Source organism: Oncorhynchus mykiss, chromosome Y (assembly GCF_013265735.2).
Source record: "Oncorhynchus mykiss isolate Arlee chromosome Y, USDA_OmykA_1.1, whole genome shotgun sequence".
Lineage (NCBI taxonomy): Eukaryota > Metazoa > Chordata > Actinopteri > Salmoniformes > Salmonidae > Oncorhynchus > Oncorhynchus mykiss.
In genome coordinates, this window is record NC_048593.1 from 30461844 (window position 1) to 30472400 (window position 10557).

General features: G+C 45.6%; 1 protein-coding gene across 4 annotated transcripts in view; it reads right to left on the minus strand.

Moving 5' to 3' along the window:
• Positions 1-10557, minus strand: part of LOC110510013 (latent-transforming growth factor beta-binding protein 3) — a 46978-nt gene that overhangs the window by 5659 nt on the left and 30762 nt on the right. For 3 of the 4 annotated variants that reach the window (XM_036967650.1, XM_036967649.1, XM_036967647.1), the window contains exons 5-24: positions 10331-10420; positions 9805-9921; positions 8261-8422; positions 8016-8132; positions 7733-7746; positions 7298-7358; positions 7055-7141; positions 6785-6913; positions 6468-6599; positions 6232-6360; positions 5743-5862; positions 3762-3884; positions 3457-3579; positions 3181-3300; positions 2425-2553; positions 2147-2317; positions 1691-1774; positions 1426-1554; positions 897-1034; positions 633-773 (exon numbers count right to left, since the gene is read on the minus strand). In XM_036967650.1, the coding sequence (XP_036823545.1) occupies positions 633-773; positions 897-1034; positions 1426-1554; positions 1691-1774; positions 2147-2317; positions 2425-2553; positions 3181-3300; positions 3457-3579; positions 3762-3884; positions 5743-5862; positions 6232-6360; positions 6468-6599; positions 6785-6913; positions 7055-7141; positions 7298-7358; positions 7733-7746; positions 8016-8132; positions 8261-8422; positions 9805-9921; positions 10331-10420 (2316 nt within the window). The remainder of the gene's footprint in view (positions 1-632; positions 774-896; positions 1035-1425; positions 1555-1690; positions 1775-2146; positions 2318-2424; positions 2554-3180; positions 3301-3456; positions 3580-3761; positions 3885-5742; positions 5863-6231; positions 6361-6467; positions 6600-6784; positions 6914-7054; positions 7142-7297; positions 7359-7732; positions 7747-8015; positions 8133-8260; positions 8423-9804; positions 9922-10330; positions 10421-10557) is intronic. The other variant, XM_036967648.1, reaches the window with a different exon arrangement.

Sequence of the window (10557 nt, forward strand, 5' to 3'; positions counted from 1 at the left end):
GTTTAAAAGCTAATTTCCTGCAACTCTTCACATTTCCACATGGGGCAGACAGACAATTTTGCAGGTTTAAAGCTTAAATTACAGTGCATTTATGTTCAAAACAACATTTTTAGGGAATACAAGAAGTATTTCAAAACTAGATTTTTGTGAGTACTGTGGATCCCTGTGAGCGTCCCAGGCCCTGTTGTGCATCCGAGGGTATATGATAGATACAAAATATTAGTTTGCATTGCACTTTCCAAACTTCTTCCACAGACCCCTTGGACAAATCAGTTTAATTTTTTATATTTATAAAAAAAAAATCTGTCCATGGACGCCATGCAGTACCTCCGCGAACCCCAGGTGTCCAGTTGGTGAACCACTTATCTATGTGACAGATATGAGGTATGTGAATGTAAGAGCATGTGAGGCTGGAGGGGCAGGCCTGGCTGATTAGTAGTGTTAGACCGGAAATAACATTAAAAAACATTCTCTCATTCATCCTTCCTCGCCCATACACAGAGATTCACCACTGAGAACCAACCCACTGTGAACTACACTACCCAGCCACCTCACACCACCACCTCCAAATCATCCATCCTGAGAATCCTGAGCCCACCTCCTCCCCTCTTAGACTCCTCTCCTCCACTCACCAGCCTGCTCTTCTAAGGTCACACAGCTGTTGCGGTCCGTGGCCAGGATCCAGGGAGGAGAGCAGATGCAGTAGTAGGACCCAGGGGTGTCCACACAGTGGCCACTCTTACAGTTCAATGGATCCTGGCACTCATCCACACCTGCAGCAACAAAAAACCACTGCTGACTTAACACACGTCCTCCTCTCTGGCCTGGCCTGGCCTGTACCTCCTTATGTGTGTGGATACAGCATGTACAGTAGAGGGCCTCTAGCCAGACCTCACCTGCCACAGTGGGAATGACACACTTCTTATTGGAAGCATCTGGGGTCCAGGGAGAGTTACAGGTGCAGTAGAAGGAGCCTCTGGTGTTCTTACACTGACCGTTGGTACACAGAGACTCATCGTGGCACTCATTCACATCTGAGGAGACATTAACATACAGAATCTGTGACTAAATGGGTTCATCTGATGTGTATTAATTAAGCAATAAGGTCCGGGGGGGTGTGGTATACGGCGAATATACCGCAGCTAAGGCACAACGCAATGCGGCGTGCCTGGATACAGCTCTTAGCCGTGGTATATTGGCTATATAACACAAACCCCTGAAATCCCTTGTTGCTATTATAAACGGGTTACCAATGTAATTAGAGCAGTAAAAATACATGTTTTGTCATACCCGTGGTATACGGTTTCATATACCACGGCTGTCAGCCAATCAACATTCAAGGCTCGAACCACCCAGTTTATAATGTGTAATAATACATCGGTGTGTTTTGGTGCAGGCCGGAGTGAGGTGGGGCTCAGTGGTTACCAATGCACTCCAGTAGGTTGCTGTCGTAATAGAAGCCCTGTTGGCAGTAACATTCATAGCCAGGCTGTGTGTTCATACAGCGGCCCTCCTTACAGATCTCATTGGAGAAGAGCACACACTCATCGATATCTGTACACAGAGAAACAGGAGCAACAATCTCAACACAAACAAACTCCTGAAAACAAATCCTGCCATGTAAATGAATGCTGTAAATCTGACAACAGAAAACCTACCGTGGTTGGGCTGAGGTTGTGTAGCTACTCACCAATATGGACAGACAGGCCGTACTCAGTTACTCCCTCCTCCTGGTAGAAACCTCGGCCCACCGGACACAGGGAATGGAACTCAGCTGGTTGGAGGAAAAACAACCAGCTTACTTAAGAGTGACATTGAACAGTGCAATTAACTGAACAGATACCAAGCCCGCCTGATGGCTCAGAGGCTTGGTAGACTATTGTGTGTGTGTATGTATATATTTATTTATATTCATGCATTTATATATTCTTTATTTATATATTCTTAATTCTATTCCTCTACTTTAGATGTGTGTGTATTGTGTGTATTGTTGTGAAATTGTTAGATATTACTTGTTAGATATTACTGCACTCTTGTAGCTAGAAACACAAGCATTTCGCTACACCGGCAATAACATCTGCTAAACATGTGTATGTGACCAATACAATTTGATTTGATTTGATGTTGTTGGGCCTGAGGTACGTACATGAGTGGTAGACGGGACAGGGGTAGATCTCACAGTGGTCCCCCCAGCCCACGCCGATGGAACAGCAGCACTCCTGCTTGGTGACGTTGGTGGCCAGGACACTGTCACAGAACACTGTGTCATCCAGGTTCAGGTAACACTCCTTCTTATCCTCCATGTCCACCTCAATCTCTGGATGGAGAGGGAAGACAGGAAATAGATTGGTGTGTGTGTGTGTGTGTTTGCATGCAGAATACAGCTATATAGAGAGAGGGCTGAGAGGATATCAGTAATCTTACCCTCACAGCTGTGCTTGTCCTCAGACAGAATGAAGCCGTCTTTGCACACACACACATAGGAGCCCTGTCTGTTCTCACACACACCATGAGGCTGGCACAGACCCCTGTCTATCGCACACTCATCTATGTCTGCGTGGGTGGGTGGAAGGGAGAGAGAGAGAGAGAGAGGGAAGGAGAATGTGTTACTATCATCAAGACTTCCAGTAAAGGCCCAGTGCAGTCAAAAACATTATTTTTCTGTGTTTTATAAATATTTTCACAATAGGAGGTTCGAATAATACTGTGAAATTGTGAAAATAATGATAATGCCCTTTTAGTGTAAGAGCTGTTTGAAAAGACTGCATGAAATATCAGCCTGTTTTGGTGGGAGGGACTTTTGGCCTTCCATGGTGACATCACCATGCAGTAAATTAGTTAATAGACCAATAAGAAAGTGGTGTCCAAAACCTCTCTGCTAATAACAGCTAAATGCCAGGTTCCCCCTCCCCACTTATACCACTCTCAAAATTATTGCTTGAGAAATTGCTCTCAAGAAGCTAATTTGGTTTATTTTTTAACATTTGAATTTTAAACAATCACAGTAAGGTACTTAATTGTTACCCAGAAATGATTTGATATGGAAATAAAAACGACTGCATTGGCCCTTTAAGCTTGACTTATGATAATTTCAAATAATTACAGAGCTCCACTGCCAAGTTGGTTGACAGTACATATTTTATTTCCCTGAACTCATAGAGAGGGTGGAGACTGACTGACCTTGGCACCGCCTCCCTCCGACAAGCATGTAGCCCTTCTGACATTCACAGCGATAGGAGCCCATGCTGTTGATACAGCGCCCCCTCTGGCAGTTAGAGGGACGCTCGCATTCATTTATATCTGAGGGAGGAAAAGACCACAATCAAACGGCAACTGTGTGTTTGATCACCAGCTCTATACAGTGGACATGTTACTCATACTTCACTAGTAGTGTAAAAACACTGTTAACATGTCCATGAAGCTATAGTGATGTGATTCATAGGAAGTAGTTCCTGCCTTCACAATGGCTGCCCTCCTGAGTGCGCTGGTATCCTGGGTAGCACTGGCACTGGAAGGAGCCTTCTGTGTTGACACAGCGCCCGTTGGCACACAGTCTTTCATCCTCACACTCGTCAATGTCTGGAGGGGAGAGAAGGAGACACATGCAGTCTGTCAATAAAACCTGTACACCCATTGGTTTTCTTTGTTCAATATTATGAAGAAATAGTGGTAAACACTATAGCACTGCAAGTCTGCAAGCATATAATGGTGTGTGTGTAGAACTAAGAGATATTCTACTCAATGTTAATGAGTACACTGACCTCTGCAGCCTTTGCTGTCTGCAGCTGGGAGGAAGCCTTCATTACAGAGGCAGCGGTAGGTTCCTGGCAGGTTCTCACAGCGCCCGTTGGGACACACCCCGCGCTTCTGGCACTCATTGACATCTAGTGGAAAGGCAGAGGGGTTGCAGGCAGTGATTTACACTGAGTATACAACACATCCCTCATTGATGTGACTTGTTAAATCCACTTAAATCAATATAGCTGAAGGGGAGGACACAGGTAAAACATTTATTTTTAAACCTTGAGACAATCGAGACATGGATTGTGTATGTGTGCCATTCAGAGGGTGAATGGACAAGACAAAATATTTAAGTGCTTTTGAACAGGGTATGGTAGTAGGTGCCAGATGCATCGGTTTGTGTCAAGAACTGCAACGCTGCTGGGTTTTTCACGCTCAACAGTTTCCTGTGTGTATCAAGAAAGGTCCACCACCAAAATGACATCAGACAACTTGACACAACTGTGAGCCAGCATCCCAACATGGGCCAGCATCCCTGTGAAATGATTTTGACACCTTGTTGAGTCCATGCACTGACAAATTGAGGCTATTCTGAGTGCAAGGGGGGGGGGGGGGGGGGGACTCAATATTAGGAAGGTGTTTCTAATGTTTGGTATACTTATTGTATATAAACCCTAGATTATTGATGCTATGTATTGATCATTGAGAGACTTTGAAGCCATCGGTCAGCCATATTGGCCCTCCCCAGGAGGAGCAGTCCACCACAGGAATTCATGGAATTCTACAGTATTTACATTAAATGTTTCAAGGACAAAAGGACATGTATTAAAGTATTTAGTTTGTTGTAGTGGGGACAGTAACATTAGTCATCTAAAACATATGAAAATGTAGGAAATGCTTTATTTATTTTTTAATTTTGTATTTGTATGTTTAGCTCACATAATATAATTTAAACATGCATTTAGGTGTCTAATATAATAAATGTGACCAAAAAACAAATGTAGACATTAATGCATGCATTTATATAGCTTCCTAAATATGTTTTACAATGGTGGGGGTATTAAGATGGGAGCATGGTGGCTTCAGCACAGCGATCCCTATCAGTCATCTAGTGTTTATATAGACAATTGGTTGCAGATTGCAGGAGGTAGGGGTGGAGTATGGGGGGGTAGAAACACCGTCAGAGGAACACCAGCTCTACACAGCCCTGACTGACTGGATTCGCTTGGTGTCCGTTGGAATCCTGCCTGCTGCTGTGTGTCTGGGTCAGACTCCCTCTGGCTGATAGAAACACCGTCAGAGGAACACCAGCTCTACACAGCCCTGACTGACTGGGTTTGCTTGGTGCCCGTTGGAATCCTGCCTGCTGCTGTGTGTCTGGGTCAGACTCCCTCTGGCTGATAGAAACACCGTCAGAGGAACACCAGCTCTACACAGCCCTGACTGACTGGGTTTGCTTGGTGCCCATTGGAATCCTGCCTGCTGCTGTGTGTCTGGGCCAGACTCCCTCTGGCTGATAGAAACACCGTCAGAGGAACACCAGCTCTACACAGCCCTAACTGACTGGGTTTGCTTGGTGCCCGTTGGAATCCTGCCTGCTGCTGTGTGTCTGGGTCAGACTCCCTCTGGCTGATTTACTGACTATGACTGATCGAGACCATTCTCTACATCACACAGCTCTGAATAGTGAATACCTTCCATGTCAAGGTTCAGACAAAACACACTGGGGAAGATCAACATATTAAATGTTCAGAATCAGTATTCAACTTTCTGATTTGACTGGCCTTCATAGTTTTTCCATAAGACTATCCTATTCACCATTCAAAAACGCTGACTACGGTGACATGGCCACTAGGTGGCAATACATCACCAAACGTAATGATAGTTAGAAACCTTAGCACAACAGCGAGATAGACAGTTAAAGGTAACGAAGGGAGTTGATTGGTGTGTGTGTTCTCTTTAGTATGTGTTTATCCATGTGTATGAAGACGTAGGTCTCACCGTAGCAGACACCACCCTGGGCCTGATGACCAGAGAAGCAGGGAACACACTCATAGGAGCCTGGAGTGTTCTCACACTGCTCATTGGGACAGCTGCTGGGGTCCAGACACTCATTTATATCTGAGACAAGAGAATACACCAGACAAACACAGCCATTCATAAACACAAGAGCATTATTAAACCAATGCAGACACACATACACATACATTGAGTGTAGAAAACATCAGGAACCCCCCCCCCCCCCCAAGGCTTAAAAATCCTTATTTTACATGTCTCCTCCCCTTCATCTACACTGATTGAAGTGGATTTAACAACTGACATCAATAAGGGGTCATAGCTTTCACCTGGATTCACCTGGTCGGTCTATGTCATGGAATGAGCATTCTTAATGTTTTATGCACTCAGTGTACGTACACATAGAACACACACAAGTGTAGAGACAAACACCCTATGAATAGAGAAACGAGGACAGCAGCAGTCAGTGTATACCTTCACAGGCTGGCTGGCGTTGGGACTTGCTCCTGAAGCCTTTGTGACAATCACACTTGTAAGACCCTGGCAGGTTAACACACTGACTCCCCTGCCCACAGACGTCCGGCTTGGAGCACTCATTCACATCTAAAGATAAGTCCAAAACACACTAATGAGAAATCACAAGTGACAACGTAAAGACAAGACAGGGAGAAACAGAGAACAGAAAACATATAAACCCACACACCACTCACCTAGACATCTGAGTTTCCCATGATACACCAAGAGCTTGTAGCCATGGAGACAACGGCAGCGGTAGGAGCCTTCTGTGTTGATGCAGATGCCTCTTCCATGGCCACATGGCTCAGCATCACACTCATCATCATCTGGTAGAGAGGGGTAACTTGGAGGTTTAGGAAATTGGGAGCTTACAACTCCTTTTGAGAATTGACATGCAAGTTCAGTGAAGCTATTCTGATATATGGTTCATTATATGGCTCTGGTCAAAATATTTTGCCCAGTAAATACCTCCCATTCTTTTGGACATGTCTCTGTCAGTCCCTTGACTTACCCACACAGGCGTTCCTCTGAGGGTGGAGCCGGTAGCCAGCGTAGCACTCACACTTGTAGCCAGTGTGCACATTGACACACTCCCCATGGCCACAGAGGTTCCTGTTCAGCCTGCACTCGTCTGTCTCTGCTGTGGGGAGGGGGGCACACATCAATCTACATAAGATGGTTGATCTCTGGACTGTGCATCCCATCATGGAGACGACAACGTTGCAGCTCTTAATGTGAACATGAGATGGTCGTTTTGATTGGACTGTGTAGTGGAACTCACGTGAGACCTGCGTCTGTGCCACCTCCAGGGGGTCACTGTCTGGGTTCAACCTGATGATGGGTGGAGGGGTGGGCTTTGTGATGATCTCTGTAGGATCAACCAGAGAAACACACAGACCCACTCAATGCCCCATGTCTCCCTGAATATCATCAGGCTTTCCTAGTAAAAGGTCTCTCTTGACCTCAACAGGACTTTCTGGATGAATTGAAGTGAAATAAAGACTAAAGGAATAAGAGGGCGTACCGGGGCCGCGGGGGGCATGGGTGGAGAGCTGCATGGGTGTGGTTATCTCTGGAGGCTCCTCCTACAGGACAGGACATAGAGACACAGGCCAGTATGAAAATGCAGGGGCACAACTTTCACGGTGGACATTCTGAAATTGCATTTTTGTTCCCTCCAGTTTTATCACTGGAATGTGATACAAAACGAGGCAATGGTGTGCTTTAGGACCATGCGGAAGCCTCAGAGCGGTCGGGTAGGCTGTTTGGATAAAAGTAAACAATTTGCCCCCCCCCCACTTCTAAAACCAAAGTTGCACCCCTGCGAAAATGTATGCACTCACTACTGTAAGTGCTCTGGACAAGAACGTCTGCCAAACGACATGTCAAATGTAAGAGGAGCTGCACACACACAGTCTCTCACACAATGACTGGTGTCTAAAGGAAAATAGATTCTTACCGGGGGCTTGACTTCTGAAAAGAGAACCCACAGAGAAAAACAGGTCAAAATGCAGAATAATTACGTATTGTAATTCACAGATTATGAATTTTAGGAACTATTAAATAACAATAATATGAAGGCATCCCCAATAACCTGACAGAATGCTCTCACAAGCTTAGCAATATCATATTTCTAAGTGACTAAGAGACTCCAGAATGTAGTACATCTGTTGGCAGGCAGACCAAGGTAATCGTGCCAAGCCTTCATCTACGCCTTGGGAAAGCCACGGTGACGTTCTCACCCTCCTGCTTGTGCTCCTGCTCCAGGCTGGTGTGGATCTGAGGAGGGAACGCCACCGTCTCCCGGACACTGTGGAGGAAGTAGCCCTTCCCTGCTGGACAGATCTTGCTGAAGGAGGCTGGGGGACCAGGGAGAGAAGACAAGAGAAGGAAAAACAGGGGATCAGATGAGCACTAATCATACAGCATATCACCTGTCAAATATTGGAAAATGTACCCCGCTCTCCTCCTCTTGCATTCTACTGACCTGTGCCGTCTTGGGGACACCTCTCACAACTGGAGCCCCATGCCTTGCCCACGGTGCAGCAGCACATCTCCTGGGACAGGCGCGTGGGTAGGGCGTGCTCACAGCGACCCGCATCCGTTGCCATGAGGAAACACTGAGCCTGCTCCACCGGAGACGGAGATTCTGACAGCCAGGACCAATCAGAACAGAGCAAAACTCAACAGAGGTCTGAGCTAAGACTTTAGCCTGACAAAATACGTAAATCGGTGTAGTGCTATTTATTGAGAGTACAATCATATTGTCATATTTCTATCATTTCAGATGAGTGGCATTTTAAATCATGGAAATAATGGATGTGTAAAAACAACAAGCAAAATATTGGGACATCAAAGCTGTCTGCTTTGGTGACAGCTTTGTGGATGTGAAACACATTTCAGCCTCTCGATTGCCAACAAATAAAAAAAACAATTTAACACCTCACAGTCTCTAAACCAGCCCCAGATGGGAGTAGAGGAGACAGGAGAACAAAGTGAATAGTGCTGCTGCTACTGAAAATGATATGTCTGTGCTTAGTGAATGCAGAGTCCTGTGTTGGGCAGGGCACAGATTCACAAAACCTTAAGAAAATGTTTTTTCCTTCACTATAGACTTATGAAGAAAGTTAAGCAAAGTTGCTGTTCCTCTTAAAGGTTCTTGGAAATGTTCTTGCATTATTTCTTATGTTTCTCCTTACGCAAAAAAATTAAAAGTTAGATTCTTGAAAATAAAGTTATTGAATTTGTTCTTAAAAATGACTAATCCTAAGACTACTAAACCATTGTCTTAAACTCAGGGCAGTGAGAGAATATGCTAATGAAGGCAACCAAACATGTTTTTTAACTTAATAGGAACATTTTAAACCCAAGAACATGTTTTAGAACAATAATCTCGGTACGAAATATGCTAACATGATTGCCATTGCTAGCTAGATAGCTAGCTGTCATACCCTGATCTGTTTCATCTGTCCTTGTGATTGTCTCCTCCCCCCTCCAGGTGTCACCCATCTTCCACATTATCCCCTGTGTATTTATACCTGTATTCTCTGTTTGTCCGTTGCCAGTTCATCTTTTTTTGTCAAGTCACCACGTGGTTTTCTCAGCTCCTGCTTTGTCCCAGTCTCTCTTAACTCGCCACCCTGGTTTTGACCCTTGCCTGTCCTATCTCTGAGCCCCCTGCCCGACTACTCTGCCTGTTCTGACCCTGAGCCTGCCTGCCATCCTGTATCTTTGCCCCTATACTCTGTATTATCGACCCCTGCCTGCCTTGACCTGTCGTTGCCTGCCCCTGTTGATATAATAAACATTGTTACTTTGACAGTCTGCATCTGGGTCTTACCTTAATTCCCGATACAAGCTAAAGTGGATATTTGAGAAGTTCATCAGAAAATCATGAATTATTAAGAAATGTTGGAGGAATTGCACTGATGAACTCATTTTTTTTTTCTTAAGAAGCTTCTTCAGGTTTTGCATAAGAAGTGTTTTGTGAATCTGGGTCCAGGTCTGTCTGGAAAAGGTTCTGAGTCTCACCCACACATCTGGTCCTGTCCAGGGTGAAGCCAGGCTTACAGGCACACAGGAAACTACCCTGGGTGTTCAGGCATTCCCCGTTCTGACACACCCCCTGCATGGTGCACTCGTTGATGTCTTACAGGTGAGTGGCAAAGAAAATGAGAGTGGGGGACAGAGTGGGGGGAGAGAGAGTGGGGGACAGAATGAGGGGAGAGAGAGTGGGGGGAGAGTAGGGGACAGAGTGGGGGGAGAGAGAGTGGGGGACAGAGTGAGGGAAGAGAGAGTGGGGGGAGGGAGAGTGGGGGACAGAGTGGGGGGAGAGAGAGTTCGGGACAGAGAGTTGGGGACAGAGTGAGGGAAGAGAGAGTGGGGGACAGAGTGGGGGGAGAGAGAGTGGGGGGGAGAGATTGGGGGACAGAGTAGGGGGAGAGAGAGTGAAAGAGAAAGTGAGGATTGGCTTGTCAGAGAAGCAGTAGCTATTGGACACGGGCAAAGATTTACACTCATACCAAATGTGTACCAAACAAAACTTTGTTCATGTTACCTTGACAGTGGGTGCTGTTGAGTCTCTTGTAGCCCAGAGGGCAGGTGGAACCATAGTCCTCTATGATGGTCTGCAGCTTCACTCCAGCATCTGAGGGTAAAGCAGGGAATGGGGGGTGAAAAAAGGGAGGACAAAACGTAGGAATGCGAGGGGAAGGGGACACACTACACAGAGCTCATCAACAAAAATAAATACTATTCATCAAACACTGGGTAGAACATTCTAGA